Genomic DNA, 23,535 nt, shown 5'->3' with positions numbered 1-23,535 from the left:
ACGTGGTCCTATGAAGGGGATATATGTCATCAATTGGTTCTTAAAATCATGTTTCGGAACTCCGGTTTGACGCTCCAGCTTCATGTTAAAGTAGCTGTCAGCACCAAACACTCTGCTCTTGCTTTCTTTAGGGATTTCTTGGCAGAAGCTAAATGAAGCTGTGGGATCTTGAATCGACAACTTTAAACACGAAGTTCTCGCTAGTGTTACGATAAGAAAACGAATCGACCCATAGATTAGTGAGGATATCTTGGCTGTCCCATGAGCTTGACAAGCTGGTAACATTCTCGACCCGTAGATTAGTGAGTACATCTTAGATGTCCCTTGAGCTTGACAAGCTGGTAACACTCAAGGGCGGGTTAGAATTCGACTTGGTTTTGTAGTTATCTTTAGCAGCATCTAGGCAATAGGCAAAAGAGGCGACGTGAAGGCTAGAGTTATCGTCGGCATTCTCCAATTTTTTTGTAGAGCTTCGGTGTTTGTTTGGAAGGGGGGAGGATGTTGGGAAGTTTTGTTCAATGGTACAAATATTATCAAGTGGGAAATCAAGAACTCAAAGGCAAATTCTTGATCTTGGATAGTGTTTGTTTTGCCTTGCCTTGGTTTTATTTAGGCATGTTCTGGGGGAATTTATAAGCAAGAAAGTGGATTCCTGAATTTTTTTATGTTGATAATAAAAAATATATATATAATATAATATATAGTAAATTAATTATTATGTCTCTTGTAGTAAATTCATGGCCCTAGTGCACAAAAATCTTTAATGTCAATAAATTATGTTTTTACTTAGACCTTGCTTGCTCTCAACCAACCATCTAGCCTGTTAGACTTAATTTAATTGTGGTGATGAGAATCGAAGCCAGTAGGATGTGTTAGCTAAATCAGAAGACAATATAATAAGTAGAAGCAGTACTTTTCGATTACTTAACGGCTTAGAAAAGCAGAATCAGAACTTAGAAAAGTAGAAGTAGAACTTAGCTTAAACAAGAAGAACTTAACGTCTTTTGTTTGATAGTTTCAAGTCTTAAATGTTACAGCTACTTTACCTAGTACTAGTATTAATTGCACCATTAATGCTGTATGAAGACATTTAACGCTCCTTACGAGTGTTGGTATGAAACAAAGAATGATTATTCTGAAGCTTTCTGCAGGACCTTTTTTAGGTATTAATGCTGATTCTACTCAGAAGTCATAGAAGCCATTTTGTTTATAGACGTTGGATTCAAAACTTTCTATATATAGGGATCAATCCTATATAGGAAACAACGATCATTTTATCAAGCAACACATTATCTATCCAACGTTATTTTGAGCAAATCAAAGAACTACTCGTTATCTTCAAAAGCTCAACATACGAAAAAGCAGCACACTCATTATAGCAATTATCTGATCTTCTGAGATCATATTGTGCTGCTGTTTCGTTATCTCTTCACAAGCTATAAACTTTACTACATCTTGTTGAGAAGAGTCTGTAATCTGGGAAAGAGTCTTTTTCAGAACTTTGTTGTATTCGTATTACTGAGTTGTGAAGTTAAGAGTTTCAGTAGCCTAAGGGTAAGTCCTACTGAAGTGGATGTGTACAAAAGTTGTAATGTAATAGCCAAAGTCTTTTAGTGATACCTTCTGGAAACAGAAGAAGGGTAGATGTATAAGTTTTCATCTTCGAACTTCCAGAAACAACTACTATCTACTGCCTACTGTTTTATTGTTTTCACCCTCATACCATCAGATCATTTCCGCACTTATTATTGTGATCTGATGGATATTTATTCGAACAAGATAAGCTATAATCTCTAACATGATTCTAGCACCCTTTGCAAAAACATCCAATAAAGGAACGAGTTTATTCGCCTCCCCCCTCTAAACTCTATATCGATCCCCAACAAGTGGTATCAGAGCAGTTTTTTCTTTTTCTGAAAATTTACAACAGGAATGGCACACTTCAGCAAAGTTCCTATGTTCTCAAAAGAAGATTTCGATGATTGGAAAATCAGTATGAAAGCCCATCTTGCAGCCCAAGATGATGACATGTGGTTTGTCATCACAGATGGTCCATTAAAAATTCTAAAGCCTAATACAGCTATTGCTGTTATTGATGGTGCACCACAAATGCTTGAAAAGCCAAGAAGTGAATGGACAGGCGAGGACAAAAAGAAAGCAAACTTAGAAAATGTTGCGAAGGATATTCTCTACAAAACACTTGATAAAAACACCTTTAGCAAAATCAATATGTGTCCTACAATCAAAGAGATCTGGGAGAAACTTATCCAGATTTGTGAAGAAAATGAACAGACAAAAGAAAACAAGTTGTCTGTGGTAATGCAAAAGTTTGAAAATTTGAAGATGAAAGCTGGAGAAACTCTGAGCGAGTTTTATGAACGTTTCAGCAGCTTGGTAAATGAGCTAGCAGCTCTGGGAAAGGAATATGGCAATAGAGAAGTAGCACTCAAAGTGATGAGAGCTTTACCCAGAGAATGAGATGTCAAGACAATGACGATGAGAGTCTCAAAAGATCTTAACAAGTTGGAACTACATGACTTGTTTTCAGACTTGAAAGCTTATGAGTTTGAACTGAAAGTAAGAAACGGAGAAGAGCCCTTGTTGAATCCTCCTACCAAGGCTCTTGCAGCTAATGCTACTGCTACTGATGCAGTTGTTTCAAATGTTTCACCTGCTGCTACTATTGAAATCACATCTGACAAGATTGCTGAACAAATCAGCAATGATGCAATGTCCCTCTTCGTAAAGAAATTTTCCAGATTCATGAAGAAGAATCACCGAGCATACCAAAGCACTAACCGGAACTTCGAGAAGGAATAACCACCTGATGATATGGCTTTCTTCAACTGTGGAAAAATCGAACATTTTATTGCTGACTGCCCGAAACCTAAAAAAGATAGCCAGAAGAAGAAGGAGTACAAGCGGAATGATAAGAAGTCCAGAAGAGACCGCAGAACAATGATTGCTGAGGAAAGTAAATCAAAGTGGGCGGATTCTAGCTCTGAGTCTTCTGACTCAGATAGCCACTCCAGTGATAGTGATGAAGAAGAAGTCAAATGTCTCATGGCAAACACTGAATCAGCCTCGACATCTGAAGAGGTATTTGATTTCGATTATGATGAATTTACATGAAATGATTTGGTTAAAGAACTGCACGACATGGTAGAAGAGTACTCAAGACTTTCTCAGTCATTCGAGGAAGTTAATATTGAAAATCAAAACTTGAAAAATCAAATCAGTAAGTTTTCTTGCTTGCAAGAAAACAGCTACAGAAATCTAGAAGTTGAGATAAGTAATTTAAGAACTGAGAATGACAGAGTAAATGCAGATTACCAGACGATGAAGTCTGAGAATCAGAAGCTATCGATTCTGGTAAATGCATGGAACAAGTCTTCTGTTTCATTAGAGAAGATGCAAGAATTACAGAAGCAATCTGGAGACAGGAGTGGTCTCGGATTCAGTAATGATGAAAGCACTTCTGAAACAAGTACAAAGCCAAAAATGGATATGGGCAAATGAAAATACATTAAATTTGTTAAATCCAGTGTGGTACATGAACCAGTAGTACCAACTGTTCAAGTTGAAAGGTTTGTAGATCAGATGAACAGAAGTAATCATCGTGCTCTGGGTTATGTTGAACCTAAGAGAAGAGTCCATCAGAGTGCTAGATCCAGTAGAAGATTCAACTCAGGAGGACAACCCTCTATGAAGGTTAGAAACTACCAGTACTATAACTGCAGATCAATTCAGAAAAGATACACACCAGATGATAAAAATAGAAGGAAAGAACAACATCCTAAAATGCATACTGTTAGAAATAACAGACCCTCTGTTTCACACACCTCTGGGTATACCCGAAGTACAAGGTCACCTAGAATCGTACAAATGTGGGTTCCTAAAGGATTAATAAGGCTTGAACCCAAATAGATTGGGTACCAGTTACTAAAACTTGTGCTTGCAGGAACAAGAGAAGAAAGTCAAGATAAGCAGCTCTACATTGTATCTGGACAGTGGATGTTCCAGACATATGACTGGACAAAAGAGTCTACTTCTAGACATATGACTGGACAAAAGAGTCTACTTTCGGAAATAATGAGTTGTACTGGACCAAAGATAACTTTTGGGGACAACTCAAAAGATAAAATTGTGGGTAAGGGTAAGATTATCCATGGTAATATCACTATAAATGATGTACTCTTGGTTGAAAATCTCTGTTACAATTTAATCAGTATTAGTCAACCGTGTGATAATGGTTACTCAGTAGCTTTTCAGAAGCACATCTGCACAGTTAAAGATGCCAATGAGTCTATAGTCTTAACCGGATAAATAGAAGGTAACACCTACAAAGTATCATGGAACAAAGATCATGTTAATGTTCCTGCATTTTTAGTTGCCTCCCTTAGTGATAAACATTGGCTATGGCAAAAGAGATTGAATCACCTTAACTTCAAGTCTATCAATAATCTCAAGAAGCAGAACATAGTTGATTGTTTACCCGATATTAATTTCGTTAAGAATCATGTATGTTCTGCATGTCAACTTGGCAAACAAGTGAGATCTAGCTTCAAGAATAAAGGTAGTAAATCAACATCAAGATATTTGGAATTATTGCATATGGACTTGTTTGGTCCAATTCCTATCATGAGCTTAGGGGGAATGAAATATACTCTTGTTGTTGTTGATGACTTTTCTAGATTTACTTGGGTAATATTTCTGGCTGGAAAAGATCAAACCAGTAGCTTTCTGATCAAGCTTCTGAAAAAAATTCAAAATGAAAAATCAGTTTCTGTCATTAAAATCAGAAGTGATCGGGGCACTGAATTTACTAACAAAATTCTTGAGTTATATTTGGATGAACATGGTATTCATCATGAATATTCAGCTGCCAGAACGCTTCAACAAAATGGAATAGCTGAGAGGTAAAACAGAATTCTTAAGGTAAGCTGCTAGAACAATTCTAGCAGATGCAGACATCTCTCAGCGCTTCTGGGCAGAAGCAATCAACACAGCGTGTCATACACAAAACAGAACCATGATCAACAAGAGGCATAATCAGACTCCATATGAGATATGGAAAGGGATTAAGCCTAATGTATCATATTTTCATGTGTTTGGTTGCAGATGTTTTGTTCATAATAATGGTAAAAATTATTTGTCTGCATTTGATTCAAAATCAGATGCTGGACTATTTCATGGATATTCAGCAGTAAGAAAAGCATATAGAGTTTTCAATAATAGAACTCTTAATGTTGAAGAATCTATTCATGTTGTCTTTGATGAAGATAGCAATGCACCTGGAATTTCTAACATATTAAATCTAAGTAACAGATTAGACATAATTCATATGGAACTGGATAGTGAAGATGATGCAGAACCAAGGGTCAAAGATGCTCAAAATCCAGAACCAGACATTCCTCTGGTAGAACCAGTTGTTCAGACACATGCTGTACCAGAACCAGTAGCAGACATTCCAGAACCTGCTACTGTTTTAGCTGAGCATGATCCGAATCCATTAAATCAAAAAGAAATCCCTCTAATCCCTTTTGTTTGGAGAAAATCTCACCCTCCATCTTTGGTTATTGGAAATCCAGCAGCTCCATTAAGAACCAGAAGGCAAATGATAAATGAATATATGCATGCTGCTTTTATTTCTCAGGATGAACCAAAGAAGATTGAAGAAGCTCTTCTGGATCCCAGTTGGATTGAAGCTATGCAAGAAGAGCTGAATCAATTTAAAAGAAATGAAGTGTGGTTTCTTGTACCTATACCATCTCATCAAGCAGTTATTGGAACTCAGTGGGTATTTAGAAACAAGCTAAATGAAGAAGGTAATGTGGTTAGAAATAAAGCTAGACTAGTGGCTCAAGGTTTCAGACAAGAAAAAGGAATAGACTATGATGAGATCTATGCACCAGTAGCAAGGCTTGAAGTAATAAGAATATTCTTAGCCTTTGCTGCTTTCAAGAACTTCAAAGTCTATCAGATGGATGTGAAAAGTGCCTTTCTTAATGGTCTACTGCAAGAAGAAGTCTACGTTGAACAACCCCAAGGTTTTATTGATCATTTCTTGCCGCATCATGTTTTTAAATTACACAAATCCTTGTATGGTCTGAAAAAGACACCTAGGGCTTGGTATGACACTCTCTCACAATTTCTTGTAAATCATGATTTTACCACCGGCACAATAGACAAGACTTTATTCACATTAGTTAAAAATAAGCACATTCTATTAGTACAGATTTATGTTGATGACATTATCTTTGGGTCAACTAACCCCAAATTGTGTGAAAAGTTTGCTAAGATAACGCAAGAACAATTCGAAATGAATATGATGGGAGAATTGACATTCTTCCTAGGACTGCAGATTAAGCAACTCAATACAGGAATTTCATAACTCAGGCTAAGTACACAAAGGAACTACTGAAAACGTTTTGGCATGGAAATATGCTCTGCTGCTTCCACTCTAATGAGTTCATCTACTAAGCTTGACAAAGATGAAAATGGAATTTTAGTAGAGGTAACTCGTTATCGTGGTCTTATTGGCTCATTGTTATATATTACTGCCAGTAAACATGATATTATGTTTGATGTTTGTATTTGTGCAAGATTTCAGTCTAACCCTAAACAATCACATTATATTGCTGCTAACCAAATTCTGAAATATTTGAAGGGTACTCAAAATGTCGGCCTATGGTATCCCAATGATTCTTCTTTCAATTTTATTTGATATTCAGATACTGACTATGCAGGTTGCAAAATGGATAGAAAAAGCACCAGTGGTTTTTGTCAATTTCTTGGTGATAGGTTGATCTCCTGGTTTAGTAAAAAGCAGACTTCCATAGCCACGTCTACTTCAGAAGCAGAATACGTTGCTGCTGGAAATTGTTGCTCTCAATTACTTTGGATACAACAACTAGACAAAAAAATAAAAATATGATAAATGGATTATTAATATAAACTATTAAATAAAATAATTGCAATAAAAACGACAGATTCAAATATCAAGGAGGAATTCAACTTCAAAAAAAGAACTAAAACATACAAAGGTACCAAACTATACTATATTCACACGTGTTAAAATTTAATTAATTATTTTAACTCTTGACAATCACGGTGAAATCCCCAATTTATTTATTAAACGATTTCTCTTGTTAATAAACCTATTTAAATCTAACAGTCCAATTATTTCTAATTGAATTTAATTATATCTAAACGCATTAAATATTTGTGAAATTTCAGTTTTCACCTAAAACTACACACTGAAATCGAATATTATTTCTATTCAGTTTTACCATGTGTTGATGGTGTCTTTGTTGCTATCAATCATCTTTTGATTCATGATTAATCAACAAACATTAAATAGATGATTAGACTATTAACAAAAAATATTAAACCAACATCAATCAATAATTAAAATCAAGAAAAATAATGTATTGAAAATAAAATCAAATAACAAATAAAATATTATTTGACCCTATTGTGATCTTAGTCTAAAAAAATTTATTTCATAAAATTAAAATAAAGCAAATACACAATGTTTGAATTCATAAGAATAAAATCTATGAATGGATAAGAAAATTTCATGGTGGTTGACACGATTCCTCTTTTGAAGTTGTCTTTCTACAATCACTCAAATTCTAAAATCCTTCTTCCTCCGAGTTTTTAAGAGGAAGTTGTCTACTATCTTCCACATAGTCTTCTGCCTCCTCTCTCTATTCTCTTTTTCTGTCTCCTCGCTTCCGTTTTCTCTCCTATCTTTCACTATTGTTCACATGTAGTGTTCTGTTTTTCAGTTCTCTGCTGTTCTCTCTTTTATCTCCACTTAATTGGCATAATCATCCAAATCGAGATTTTTTTCCAAAACTCCAAGATTCTCACGTTAATAAATCATAAGAATATTTTATTTCCTTTCTTTTGATATTTTGTTGACTTTGAAATCTTATGCAGTAATCTTTTATCTCCAAAACTAGGCTTTTTTCCTTTTTGTTCAAATCTACAAATAATATCGAATTAAATCAAATAATCACAAAATAAGGAATGAAAATTCAAGATAAACACAAAAATAAAATCCCTAAAATTCTATAGGATTTGCACTTATCAGTGATGAACTCACTTCAATCAACATCATTACTATGTATAACGTACATAATTTCAACACAAAATTTCTCTTCCTCCAATATATCCATATTTGTAATTATAATGGTCAACAATCTTACTACTCATGATTAATATATTGTTAGAAACTATTTTTCTTATTTTATTACATCATTCAATACACCATGACTAGTAATATTTTTAGCTACATGAAATACATTTTGTTTTAGATTGTCGTTGCAACTTCTAACTCATTATGATCAATAACCTTTGCACCTACTAAGAGCCATATTTTTTCATGCTCATCTTTGTCGGTACGTATTGTATGAACTACTAAAAACCAATTGATTCACACTATCACACTTTGTTAGCCACATATCTCAAAATTTGTTGCTACATATTGAGAGTTCCGTTTCCACATGGTAAATGTGATGAGGATGAGTGTTGTGTATATCAGAATGTAGGTGTTGTAACACCCACGACAACATGCAGTAGAAATTATAGTTTAACACATTAACACGCAACTGGAATGATAATAATACGAGAGACGAGATATAAATTATGCACAAGTATAAAATACTTGCGCGGTGGCTCAGGGCAAAATAATTCACTAGAAAAACTTGTAAGTTTACAAAAACCAATACTAGTGAAAGAATAAACCAACTCCCTAATTAAGACGAGTAAAAACCAATTGCATCCTAAATCTCTAACAAACCGTACAATCAATAAACAGAGGATGCATCAGCTGAGAAGTGAAAAAGTCTTCAAAAATCAACACACTAATCAAACCAGTGATTAGGCGTTGTCTTCAGATGTTGTCAGCACTTCACAGCCACACTTTAACAATGGCACGAGATTACTTCGATCTCAAAAACTCTCCGTATGAATTCGTCTCTACAGGATTTTTATGCTCTCGGTCTCCACCTTTTTCTTCTCCTTTGAGTCCTATTAAACATCGAAAAAATAATTTCATTACGAAACAAACTCTTTTAAAACAAGGATATCATATCTTAAAGATATTATGATATCATATCTTAAAGATATTATGAGTCATATCATATATAGTTTCATATCAAATATTAAGTCTACACGAGATCATATCATCAATTCGAGATTATTCTCATGTCTAGAAAGGCAAAACATTAAAGATATTAAAAAGGAAAATATATCAAGGAATAAAATTCCTTTCAATCTTCCTCTTTTTGCCTTTCTGGACAAAACAACCCAAAAATTGTTATACGACTCAGCTCCCCCTGAGTTAGCAAATCAGTGACTCAGCCAACTTTAGTTGACTCCCCCTGAATTCTACCGTTAAGCCTCTTCTGAAAACAAACACAGTTAAAACAAATGTTTTATGTTAGATGTTGCAATTCAGATCATAACATCGAAACAGTTCATTAATCAGGAGAAACTCAGATCAGAGAAAATACAAAAACAACTAAAGTACAAAAACCATCAATAAAAAAACTCAAAATCTCATTATCCTTCATTACTGCCAGCATCATCATCATCAGCCATTTTTGCTCCACTGGTTCCAGCTGTATCTACACTGGTTCCAGCTGTATCTACTCCCTCTTTTTGTCCAGAATGGACACCAACATCCAGCAGAAGCTCATAATCAGCCACTTGATTTTCATAATGTTCAATGGTCTTCTTGGCATTTTCAATCTGTTGTCGACCATAGGCAATCTGAGCTTGAATGTAGGAGATAGACAATGTTATATAACCAGTAGGAGGGACATCTGTAGGAGGCAATTTAGCAGTCTCAGGCACAGGCTCAGATGTTGTATCATCAGTGTTGCCAACATCCGGAGCAACACTAGAATTCAGCCAAGGCAGATCGATCTTCCTATTGCCTTTGAAATAAGCAGGAGAAATCTTCAGACAATCTCCGACAGGACAGTGATCTTCATTAATATCCCTAATGAAACCTTGAGATTCCAAGATTCCATAAATCAGTGAAGGGTAAGGCAGCTTGGTTTTCTTGAAGTCTCCTTCAGCATATTGCAATGCTGTCTGAAACACCAGCTTCCCAAAGTTAAAGGCACGTCCAGTACCAATAGAAAACAACATCAGGGCCTGAGATCTAGTCACAGTAGTAGAATTGGTTGACGGTGTCCAATTCCAAATTGAGGTCTTGTGCATCACAGAGAAAAAAGAAGTGAGATTGGCAGCACTCAACTTCTTGGGATGGTCAGGGAACACTTTGATCAGGCCTCCAGTGAGCACAGAGGTTACAGCATTTATGTCCAGATTCTCTTCAACTTCTTCAACATCAGGAGTGTTGTAGAATGCATTGATCACAGAAGGTGAGAACTTGTAGATACGATCACGAACAAACACTCTCCCATACTTCACTGATTCCTCATCTCCAACACTGCCCAGGAGATTGCAGTAGAACTCCAACACAACACGGCGGCAGTAGGGCATAACAGTAGTGACAGTGGAGAGCAACCTTCGGTTCTTTAAAAACTCAATCAAGTTGTGTTTCCCATATGCATCAACATCAATATTTTTCTCCTCAATCAGCTCTCTCTCAATAAACAGGGGCCACAATGCCAAGGCCTCCTCAGAATAAAACTTGGGGGAAAAAGACTTACTTAAATCATAGTCAGCAGAGTCAATGTTGTGCTCGGTGTTGTCAACATCCACCTCAACACCGGCAGCAGTAGCAGCAACAGAAGACTCACTTTCTTCAGAGCCAATATCTTCAGATTCAGCATCATCTTGTTCCTCAGATTCAAAATCAGACACAGAAGATGAAGAGGAATCATCAGAAGCTCCAGGCCGGTTTTCCTCAAATTCCCTCATCATTTCTGAATCAGGTTCATCATCCTTAGAAATTTGTTTCTTGGCAGTCCTTTTCTTCTTTAAGTTGAGCAAGAAACTCGGCCAGAGATTGTTCATCTTCTTCAGGCTCAGCAGGAAATCTTTCTTCTGCAACATTTTGTAGATCTGTGACGGGGTTTTGCTCTTGAACATCAGAAGTAGAACTGGGTTCCTTTGCAGCAACAGTTGGTTTGGGGCGAGCCACCAACTCAAAATCATCTTCATCGGGGTCATCTCCAGATGAGAAATCAAGGTCCAGAAGATTTGAGGAGGTAGATGCCCGAGGCTTCTTGGTTGGAACAAAGTCAGGATCGAACTCTGCTTGTCTCTTTGACCTTCGGCGCATAGGAGCAGGGGGAAAAGCTTTATTCAGGGCTTCAAAGTCCGGTGGATTCTCAACGTTGATCTCGTTCCCAGGTTCACCAGGGGCGATTATTTCCAGCGGAGTTGGCTCTTCTGGCACACCCACAATTTCCAGGCCCTCAACATTGGCTTCGGTGGTGGGTGTTGTGTCAGGTGACTCTCCACGCATGCACTCAGCCATTTCACTCCTAATGTTGTGAGGATCGAAGCCAGCCATCTGCGAAATTCAAGAACAAAAGAAGTAGAGTAGTTCGAAGAACACAGAAAATCGCTGAAGAACAGAGATAATTTGCGCAGAAAAAAAATGAATAGTGAGGGCAGGAGAAATTTTAGAATGTGAGGGAAAATAATAAACGGTAAAGTTATTCCTCATCCATTCCTAATTATTTAAGCAAAACCCTCTAACGGTAACATTCTGTTGAGCCGCAACTTCAGCACCTTTCCAAACCAATTTTTACTCTCACCCAACGGTAACTTTCTGAAACAGTGCAATCATTATTTCAAGAAATCATTCAGGATAAAACACCACGTCGAATTAACCCCACAAACAGTTAGAGATCAAGATTTTTCAAAATCAAGTTGATTAGGGTTTTCTTCGTATTTCATGAATTAAAATCTGATAGCCCACTGAACTTGATGAATTCACATAACATCAGAATGAATGACTTAAATTTATGCCTAAAATATGATCAAAAGTGAAATACACAAGCATGTGATCAAACTGTGATCTGTCTGTACTTGGGTGTTGGTAACACCTCCTGGCAACAATCACAATTTGGACTCAAACTTTCTTGAACAATTTTAATTCAGACATGGTAGCTCTCACTCTAGAAGAACGGTCTTCATTGGACTCCTCTAGATAGCTTTTTCCATCTGTATTTTGACTTAGAAGTGGTAGCTCCCACTCTAGAAGAACGGTCTTCATTGGACTCCTTTAGGTAGCTTTTTCCATTTTCTTCTAAACATTTTTTGTTCTATTTTTCTCCTCTTTTCTATTTTTCACCTTGTTGCTCAAGACTTTTCCAAGTCATTTTTCACATTGAACAAGATCATGTGATACACGAACATCCTCAACTACTTAATGACTTAGATTGAGCATAATCCACACTTTAGAAAATTTTGTGAGAAAGTTTGATTCTCAACTGAGAGCACACCATTCAGTATCCTTCACTTGTACAGGCTTCACACAAAACATGATGAATGCAATATGTCTAGCATCCTAAAAATACAGTGCACATGCATGCTGAGTGTTGTCCACAGGTGTTGTAACACCCAGGACAACATCCGTGAGTGATCATTGTGCACACAAGCTGAGAGACTTCCTAAAATTGGAAAATCTCTCAAAATCCAATGGTTTTGTAAAAATATCAGCCAGTTGGTTCTCAGTTTCAACAAATTCCATTCGAATTGTACCCTTCTCAACCAAATCTCGAATAAAGTGATGTCTAATGTTTATGTGTTTTGTTTGAGAGTGTTGTACTGGATTTTTTGAAATATCAATTGCACTTGAATTGTCACAGTATACAAATAAGGTGTCACTGTTGAAACCATAATCTTTAATCATTTGATTCATCCACAAAAGTTGTGAGCAGCAACTAGCAGCTGCAACATATTCAGATTCAGCAGTGGACAGAGACACACAATTTTGCTTTCTACTATACCATGACACAAAATTGTTACCAAGATAAAAACATCCACCAGTGGTACTCTTCCTATCATCTAGGTTTCCAGCCCAGTCAGCATCACTAAAACCCACTAAATTGGAGTTTGTTTCTTTGATGTACCACAAACCTAAGTCAACTATCCCAGCTATATATCTCAAAATTCTTTTGACAGCTTTTAAATGAGTGACTTTAGGATCAGCCTGATACCTGGCACACAAACATACACTAAACATGATGTCGGGACGACTTGCACTCAAGTAAAGAAGACTGCCTATGATGCTGCGATACTGGGTGTTGTCAACACCTGCGGCAACATCGTCTTTAGACAATTTTTCAGTCGACCCCATTGGAGTTTTCATGTGTTTAGTGTTCTCGGCAGAAAATTTCTTTACCAAATTCTTAGCATACTTGGATTGACACAGAAAAATATCATCATGCATTTGTTTAATTTGCAATCCAAGAAAGAAACTTAATTCTCCTACCATGTTCATTTCAAATGTTGTAGACATGCATTTAACAAAATCATCAACATGCTTTTGAGAAGAAGCACCAAAAATGATGTCATCCACATAAATTTGACACACAAGAATATCATGCTTCGACTTTTGAATAAAAAGGGTTTTATCAACCTCACCTCGTTTGAAGCCTAAGTCAAGCAGATATTCAGTAAGCCTACAATACCATGCTCGTGGAGCTTGTTTCAGTCCATAAAGTGCCTTTTTCAACTTGTAGACATGGTCCGGGTGGTGTGGATCTTCAAATCCTTTAGGTTGGCTTACATAAGCTTCCTCATTCAAAATGCCGTTCAAAAATGCAATTTTCACATCCATTTGATATAGTTTTATGTCCATGTGACAAGCAATGGCAAGTAAAAGTCGGACTGATTCAATTCGGGCAACAGGGGCAAATGTCTCATCAAAATCAATCCCTTGGATTTGCGTATACCCTTGAGCAACTAGCCTTGCTTTATTTCTCACAACAATTCCAGATTCATCAGTTTTGTTCTTAAAAATTCATTTGGTTCAATAACATTCACATTATTAGGTCTAGGAACAAATCTCACACATCATTCCTAACAAATTGTTCAAGTTCCTCATGTATTGCATTGACCCAAAATTCATCTTTTAAGGCTTCATTTATATTTTTGGGTTCAATGAGTGAAACAAAACAAGAATGACTTACTTGAGAGTACACGGAAGTCATGCATACTAGACCAATCATTTTTCGATAATCTACTTTCTCCTTTCTTCTAGTTTGCATTCCTTCAAGTGCTTCTCCAATGATCTGAGATGATGAATGATTTTTCTGAATCTTACTGGGAATATCAATCCCTTCATTGGTTACATCATCATCATTTACAGCATCCTCTCATGGTTCATCATTTGATTCTGCCAGTGCAGGTGTTGTCTCAGGTGTTACAACACCGGGTACAACATCTGTGTTAGGCAGTGTCTCACTTATGTTCAGTATCCCATCAACTTCATCCTTGATTGTTTTTCCTGTTAGATCTGCAAGATCATCAAAAACAACGTTAATATATTCCATAGTCGTTCTTGTTCTAAGATTATACATGTGATATGCACGACTATTGGATGAATAACCAAGGAATAAACACTTATCACTTTTTGAATCAAACTTTGCAAGATGGTCTCGGTCATTTAAAACATAACATACACACCCAAAAACATGAAAGTACTTTAGGTTTGGCCTCTTTCCCATGATAATTTCATAGGATGTCATAGTAGAACCACTCCTTAGGTACACACGATTTGAAATATGACATGCTGTGTTTAAGGCCTCGGCCCAAAATCGTTTTGAAATATTCTTTGAACTTAACATGACTCTAGCCATTTCTTGCAATGTCCTATTCTTCCTTTCGGCTATTCCATTTTGTTGAGGAGTCTTAGGGGCAGAAAATTCATGAGTTATCCCATTTTTTTTCACAGAATGATGTAAAGTGTGAATTTTCAAATTCCTTACCATGGTCGGTCCTTATTTTACCAATCCTCAAATCATGTAGATTAGTAATCTTAGCATGTAATTTCTTGAAAGCAGCAAATGTGTCGGATTTTTCTCTAAGAAAATTTACCCATGTAAAACGAGAGAAATCATCCACACAAACACATGAATACTTCTTACCTCCAAGGCTTTCCACTTCCATTGGACCCATAAGATCCATGTGCAAAAGTTCGAGACACCGTGTTGTCCCAAAGTGTTGCAACACTTGATGGGGAACACGTGTTTGCTTACCCTTTTGACATGCACCACAAACATAAGGAATTCCAGAGGATAAATTAGGCATACCTCTCACAGCATCGTACTTACCAAGGTTCTTTAATGTCTTGAAGTTTGCATGACCCAATTTTTGATGCCACAAGTTTAATTTCACTCACCTTTGAATGATTGCACACAAGGTCCTCTCCAAGTTGATAACAGTTGTCAGCAGACCTTGTACCTGTCAAAATACAAGTATTAGTGTTATCAAAAACTTCACAATTGTCTTTATCAAACTTAACATATAAACCATCATCACAAAGTTGACTTATGCTTATTAAGTTTGAGTTAAGTCCCTCGACATGAAGCACATTGTGTAGGTTAGGAAATCCATCAACATTCAAGGTCCCTTTGCCAGCAATTCTTCCTTTAGCACCACCACCATACGTCACATGACCATTCCTCAGTTCAACATAGTCAATCAAATGGTCTTTAGAACCTGTCATGTGGCGTGAACAGCCACTGTCAAAGTACCATATTCCTGCAATGTTAGTCTTTAACGAAGTATAGATAACAGAACATTGAATATTAGCCTTTGGCACCCAAACCCTTTTTACCGATGGTTTCCTATTGGCAGTGTTGCGCCAGGTGTTGTACAATACCTGAGGCAACACCTGTTCAGATTCCCATTTCTTGTAGTCATCTCTCAGTTTAAAACAGTAGGATTTGATATGTCCAGGTCTAAAACAATAGTGGCAGATAAAGTGGCGTTTCCTAGACTTGGACTTCTTGGTAGATATTTGCCTTTTTGATGAGACACCTTTTTCAGTGTGTGTAACATTAGAGATTTCAGCACTTTCTTTGACAAAGACAGTTGGTTTTCTTTCAGTATTGGAAGATTCTCCAGTTTCAAACAGGTTATTCGTATAACCAAGTCCAGCTTTGTCATTCTTTCCAATCATCAAGAGTGAATCAAGTTTGGATGAACTTGAATTAAGCTTAGCAAGAATTTGAGTTGCTTCTCCAAGCTCCTCCTTGACTTTGCATAATTCCAGATCTTTCTTGCTTAAGATTACTTCAAGTATGTGATACTTGTGACTTCATCTCAGTGTTCTCTTTGGAGAGAATTGCATTCACTTTATTTCTTTTGATCCAGTCTTCATACAATTCTTCATACATTGTCTGCACACTTTCCAGAGTGACTTCATCATCATCTACTTCTTGGGTTTCAGACTGACTTGATTCACCAAGGGTTGTAGAATTAAGATACACTGAATTTGAAGAGATGTTGCGACCAGGTATTGCAACACCTGTGGCAACACCCAAAGATTGATTTGCATTAAACGTTTCTACTTGATCACAGCAGACAACGATGTGTGATTTTCAGATTCATTTGATCCTTGATCATCATCAGACTCTTCATCACTCAAAGTGACAGCCATGCCTTTGTTTCTCCGAAGTCGATTGGCACACTCATTGGCATAGTTTCCAAATCCAGAACACTCTCTACATTGCACTGAATCCAGATTTCTAACATTTGATTGGATTTGCAATTCATTCCTTGGTCGAAATTGTCCTTTCATGGGAGTAAACTTTTGAGCTTTTGCAGAAGTGGTGATATTGGGCAACACAGATTTTTGTCCAATTTTCTTCTTCTCTCTCATTTTCTTCAAGTAATCACCAAATTTCTTAGTAATTAGAGAGATATAATCTTCACCTAAATCAGACTCATTCATCTCTTTAGATATTTGAAGGATTTCATCATAAGAGTCGGTTGAAACTTCAAGGGCTATTGTCTTCCCTTTATCCTTCTTTTGTAAATTAAGATTCATCTCAAAAGTTCTGAGAGAACTTATTAATTCATCCAGGTTGATTGTTGAAGTGTCTTTAGATTCTTCAATTGCACAAACTTTGACATTAAATCTCTCAGGAAGAGATCTTAAAACTTTGTTCACCAATCTTTCATTGGACATGGGATCTCCAAGACTGTGGGCTTCATTAGAAAGTTGTCTCAAACGGCTATCATACTCAAGAATAGACTCCTTGTCCTCCATTCTCAAGCTTTCAAATTTTGATGCCACCATCCTTAGTCTAGTTTTGCGCACACTCTCGGATCCTTCACAATGTTTCTGAAGTATATCTCAAGCTTCTTTGGCACAGACACAATTGGTGATTAGATTGAACATCCTTGTGTCAACAGACGAAAATATAGCATTGAGAGCCTTGGAATTAAAATTTGATGTTTGCACTTCATCAATTGTCCATGTACTTTCTAGTTTGAGCTGAGTGTCTCCATCAGCATCCTCAATCTTTGGTGGACTCAAACCATCAAGTACACGTTGCCAAGCTCTTTCTTCAATGGATTTAATAAAAACCCTCATCTTTACTTTCCACAATGCATAGTTTGATCCATCCAACACGGGAGGTCTAAAAACAGTGTTTGTTGATACTTCCATAATCCTTTTTCACTTGTGAAAACAAAACAAAATAGGATCTCACTTAGTAGCGTCAAGTGGAGGCTCTGATACCAATTGAGAGTTCCGTTTCCACAGGGTAAATGTGATGAGGGTGAGTGTTGTGAATATCAGAATGTAGGTGTTGTGCGTAGGTGTTGTAACACCCACGACAACATGCAGCGGAAATTATAGTTTAACACATTAACACGCAACTGGAATGATAATAATACGAGAGACGAGATATAAATTATGCACAAGTATAAAATACTTGCGCGGTGCCTCAGGGCAAAATAATTCACTAGAAAAACTTGTAAGTTTACAAAAACCAATACTAGTGAAAGAATAAACCAACTCTCTAATTAAGGCGAGTAAAAACCAATTGCATCCTAAACCTCTAACAAACCGTACAATCAATATACAGAGGATGCATCAGCTGAGAAGTGAAAAAGTCTTCAAAAATCAATACACTAATCAAACCAGTGATTAGGCGTTGTCTTCAGATGTTGTCAGCACTTCACAGCCACACTTTAACAATGGCACGAGATTACTTCGATCTCAAAAACTCTCCGTATGAATTCGTCTCTACAGGATTTTTATGCTCTCGGTCTCCACCTTTTTCTTCTCCTTTGAGTCCTATTAAACATCGAAAAAACAATTTCATTAGGAAACAAACTCTTTTAAAACAAGGATATCATATCTTAAAGATATTATGATATCATATCTTAAAGATATTATGAGTCATATCATATATAGTTTCATATCAAATATTAAGTCTACACGAGATCATATCATCAATTCGAGATTATTCTCATGTCTAGAAAGGCAAAACATTAAAGATATTAAAAAGAAAAATATATCAAGGAATAAAATTCCTTTCACATATACTACAAGATCAATATATTTTAAAATAATTTTCTCAATTCAATAACATTTTGCAAGATCTCTTATAATTAAATTAATTATATGCAAGTAATCAAGATATCAAATAATGAAATAAGGAATCAAGACCACATGAAAATCTACAACTTATATAAAATTATTCTTCTCTCAGGAATTTTAAAGGATCTTAAAATATGATAAACTTGTAATTGTAATCAACAAAATGATCCCATATGCATGCATTGAATATAAGTGTACCGTTTCTAATTTTATATAGTTCAACATTTAAAATTTTCAGACCCCAATCAATGTTTAGCATATAAGCAATACGTTCATAAAGCTCGGGTCTTGAAATAAGGTCCGGTCCTCCTTAATTTCACATAGAAATACCATGGGTTCAAGAAAATAATAGTTGGAAATTTTGGTCGATAGGTTGGGGCAATAAAAAATTTTAAGAGGAAAATATTTAGATTAAGATGTGCCGAAGCACTATGATAAAGAGTATTTTCGCTTTCTCATAAGTAATATCCCAATACAACATGATTATGACCAATATTCCCCAGAATACAATGATATCGTCTTGCTTGCTAGTTGCACTATTCGGAGAAAAGGCTTCTATGAACAACTCTCGCATTATGTCACAATAGTCGAAGATCAAACAACCCAGTCCCAAAATATTTAATTTAAATAAATAACATACGCGAAAGCATTACAATGAAAAAAGAAAACATAAAATACTATTTACCAATTGAAACAACTCAGTCCCATAATATTTAATTTAAATAAACAATATACGCGGAAGCACTACAATGGAAAAAGAGAAAACATAAAATACTATTTTCATAAAAGATTTTTAAACTTCTTCATCAATAAAAACAATGACAACTTTCAAAATATTATCAGATATAATCAAAAGAACCATCAACATGCAATTCATTTAATATAAAATACCAAGTATCCAACACTATTAATGTTCAACACCCCAACAAAAGTGATACAATTCAAAAGTTTTTCCCCTTCCATTAGACATATGACTTCTTCAGCCTTGGACAATCCATTTCATTCCTTTTTATCACCTGCATCACATGACGTTAATTGGAATGAGATAAAACTCAGTAAGTAAGAAGCTATACATGACAAGTACATATATATGGCTTGGCTTGAAACATGGCTATAGCAATGGTAATGAACAATGAATAATATCATCTTCAATGAACAATACATAACAAAGCAATATAGATGATATTTCATAGCATGAATTAAAAGAAAGAAATGATAATTCTGTGACCTGTGACCTGTAGAGAGTATCTCTTTGATATAAATATATATCAAAACTGTAAGAGATACTCATAATCATGAAATTGGCCAATGACATGTATGAATTAACTATCACTTCCTTGGCTTTGATCATGGGAAAATTTATTGAGGCAATTTAACAAATACTTGGTAGGCAACAATAGAGTACTAGCTTCTTATCAATGGATTCAATGGTATTCTTGGATCAATGAACAATTAACAATACATACATCAACAATATAACAATGGAAGGAGCTAGACATCAATAAACATGGCTTATATACATATATATCATGTGAGCATTTGAAGGGAAATCTTCTACTACCACCCACAAGCATTATGATGGCTATGATGATCTTGAATGAATCCGACAACAATAATCACAATAATAACCATAAATCATCACCAATAATCCAATGAATCAATGAACCCAACTTAACCCTTAATATTTCAAACCCTTCCAACTCCTAAAAATAAAGAAGCCTTACCTTGGAGCTTAGAAAACTTAGAAGGAAAAGCAAAGGAATTTCACTAAATCCTTGACCTTGAAGTGGAGAATTGAAGGAGAAAAAATCTTTGAGGGAGAAAGCTAGTAACAATCCAAGGAGAAAGAAAGAAGGAGAAATGGTTAGAAGAGTCTAGAAACATGCTTATAAGCCTTCCAATGCACCAAAAACGTGTTTTCTAAGCCATAGACATGGACCCAGTGCCCCCCTCCGTGTATGGGTCCGTGTACACACTGGAAATCACACATTTCCAAAACTATAGATTTTCTTCCGAATTAGCTAAAGTGGTAAACATGAAAGTTGTAGCCCTATGTCTTTTCTTGCATCTCTAATTGGATTCATGTCATTTGAATGTATGAGTAAAAAGTTATGCTCATTCTCCCAACATGTGTCAGTGCAGGAACAATGATACACACGACACACTTCGGGCTACTTTTGGCTCGTATTCCCTAATGATTTGAACAAAACTCAAAACATGAAAGTTATAGTCTTATATCTTATCTTTATAATGGAAGTAGCCTCACATAAATTGGATCAATATACAAAATATTATACTAAAAACCACAACTACTGCCACATTTTTCATATCGTTTTTGTACTTCCATTTTCTATTTGGCTCAAGATCAACTTTCTATTCTACCCATTCATTTCCATAATCATCACTAACTATGAACATAATACCAAAACAATAACTATAAACAATGACCATATAATAACCATTCCAATAAACATATTTCCTAAACACCCAACCAAAAATAATATTATAAATAATAAAATGCTAAAAGGATGTGATATTACAATTTCCCCTCCGTATAAAAATTTTGTCCCCAAAATTTGCTTACTGTCGAATAAAATCGGATAACGATGTTTCATCTCCTCTTCCGATTCCCACGTAGCCTCTTCAATCACTTGATTTCTCCAAAGCACTTTGACAAGGCCAATTTCTTTGTTTCTCAACACTTTAACTTTGCGATCAAGAATTTGAACCGTCATTTCCTCGTAGCTTAGGTTAGGTAAAAGATCCAATGACTCGTACTGAAGAACATGAGATGGATTAGAAAGGTACTTACGTAGCATAGAAACATGAAATACATTGTGAACTCGATCCAAGTTCGGTGGTAATGCAAGACGATAGGCTCGGTCTCCAATCTTATCTAGAATCTCAAATGGCCCAATGTATCGAGGACTTAACTTACCTTTCTTGCCAAATCGCATAACTCCCTTGAGAGGAGCTATCTTAATAAATACATCATCACCAACCTCGAATGCTAAAGGTCGTCATCAAACATCGGCATAACTCTTCTGTCGAGACTGAGCGGTCCTCATTCTTTCTTGGATCAACGGTACAACATCTGCTGTTTTTTGAACCAACTCTGGGCCCAACATCTTCCTTTCACCTACCTTTTCCCAATACAAAGAGATCGACACTTTCTTCCATATAAAGCTTCATAAGGTGCCATGCCGATAGAAGACTGGTAGCTGTTATTATACGTGAACTCCACCAAAGGCAACTTGGAATCCCAACTTCCCACGAAATCAATCGTACAAGCCCTTAACATATCTTCAAGAATTTGGATAACCCTTTCTGATTGACCGTCTCTTTGAGGATGGTAGGCGGTACTAAAAGCCAATTTCGTTCCCAAGGCTCGATGTAAACTCTTCCAGAACGCAGATGTAAACCTTGGATCATGATCTGAAACTATCGATACCGGTATTCCATGAAGTCTCACAATTTCCTGAATATAAGCCTCTGCATATTGATTCATAGAATACGTCTTCTTGACAGGAAGAAAATGAGATGACTTGGTCAATCGATCCACGATCACCCAAATAGAATTGAAGCCCTTCTGCATCATTGGCAACCCAACAACAAAATCCATAGTTATGTGCTCCCACTTTCATTGCGGTATGGGCAAGGATTGCAACAATCCCGCCGGTCTCTGGTGCTCAATCTTAACCTGCTGACATGTTAGACATTCAGAAACAAATAACATGATATCTTTCTTCGTACGTGGCCACCAGAAAAGACGTCTAAGATCTTGGTACATCTTGGTACTACCAGGGTGTACAGAATATGGCGCTGTATGAGCTTTGATGCAAACGTGGTTGATCAAGCACCAAAGAAAGCATGGGAGTCGTTGGAGTTGCCCGAAGGACCTATAATGAGGGGAGGTAGCAAGAAGTTTAAAGAAGCACTTCAAGGACTCATGATGAACTACCAAGGAGGATCTACAAATTGGGTGACTAAATTAGAGGAGGTTGGGAATCATGGGAATAATATTGGAGGTTTTTGGAATGTTATTCAAGTGCAATGGCCGAAGGACCAGCGCACCCGCGCTAATAAAGGGACCACACCCGCGGTCCATGATAATCAAATTTAAGAAAATTTCCCGAAGCTGCACCGCACCCGCGGTCAAATCATTAGCGCACCCGCGGTTTGTTGCCGAAGCTACACCGCACCCGCGGTCAAACAAGCACCGCACCCGCGGTCTTTTGGCGCACTTCCGTGTCAAAGTTGCTAGTTATATTAATTAAGCCTTTTCACACAACTTTTCTTATTTTTATTGTTTATATAATGCATTGTAAGGGGGATGAACGAAATGATTGAAGAAGTTTAAACATTATTGGAGATTTTATCTCAATATTCAAGGCTATTTTAGCTTTGGTTCATAACAAAATAAAACTTATCAAAGATTGCATCTTTGTGGCGTTTGTCGATTGTTTTTCGCTCGGATTGTCAAAACAAGATCTTTGAAGGTTCGTTTGAAATTCAATTGTTTTATCAGTTGATATTTGTTGCTAATTTTTAATCGGTTAGAGGTGAATATCACAAATCGTTACTTGTTTCAAAAGATCGGGACAACATAATCGATCCTTGTTTGTTATTGAACTGAGGGTGCGATTTCGATATCCGTGCTTGCTTTTCATTCGTACGAGGTTACGCATCATTTGGTATCAGAGCTTTGGCTCATTGAAATTCAAGTAAGTATCTTATTCTTAATTTTCAAATCTGTCTAAAATTTTGTTCTATTATCAGATCTGTGGTATCCTTTCGTTTCTTTTGTCAAATCTTTCTATATATAAAAAAATATATATAAGAAAAGAAAAATATAAATTTCATTCTGTTATCAGATCTGTGTTATTCCTTCGTTTCTGTTTTCAGATCTGTGTAATCCTTTGTTCTGTTTTCAAATCTGTGTTATTCTAGTGTTCTTGGCTTTGTGCAATCCAAGT

At 36.3% G+C, this 23,535-nt stretch overlaps 2 protein-coding genes across 2 annotated transcripts; one reads left to right on the top strand and one right to left on the bottom strand.

The window, feature by feature from the left end:
• The first annotated feature begins 2,109 nt into the window (after positions 1 to 2,109).
• On the top strand, positions 2,110 to 2,478 carry LOC142528321 (uncharacterized). Its single transcript, XM_075633364.1, has one exon. The coding sequence runs from the start codon at positions 2,110 to 2,112 to the stop codon at positions 2,476 to 2,478; it is 369 nt and encodes a 122-aa protein (XP_075489479.1).
• Positions 2,479 to 12,580: 10,102 nt separating this feature from the next.
• On the bottom strand, positions 12,581 to 17,248 carry LOC142528320 (uncharacterized). The gene is made up of 10 exons (XM_075633363.1): positions 16,518 to 17,248; positions 16,257 to 16,401; positions 15,827 to 16,198; positions 15,536 to 15,718; positions 15,344 to 15,405; positions 14,931 to 15,025; positions 14,375 to 14,458; positions 14,133 to 14,281; positions 13,580 to 13,954; positions 12,581 to 13,357 (listed from the first exon to the last, which is right to left on the bottom strand). The coding sequence occupies exons 1-10, from the start codon at positions 17,246 to 17,248 to the stop codon at positions 12,581 to 12,583; spliced, it is 2,973 nt and encodes a 990-aa protein (XP_075489478.1).
• Positions 17,249 to 23,535: the final 6,287 nt, after the last annotated feature.

Source organism: Primulina tabacum, chromosome 16 (assembly GCF_025594145.1).
Source record: "Primulina tabacum isolate GXHZ01 chromosome 16, ASM2559414v2, whole genome shotgun sequence".
NCBI classification, from domain to species: domain Eukaryota; kingdom Viridiplantae; phylum Streptophyta; class Magnoliopsida; order Lamiales; family Gesneriaceae; genus Primulina; species Primulina tabacum.
Note: the sequence above shows the minus strand (reverse complement) of the source record. Positions and strands in the feature narration are given on the sequence as shown.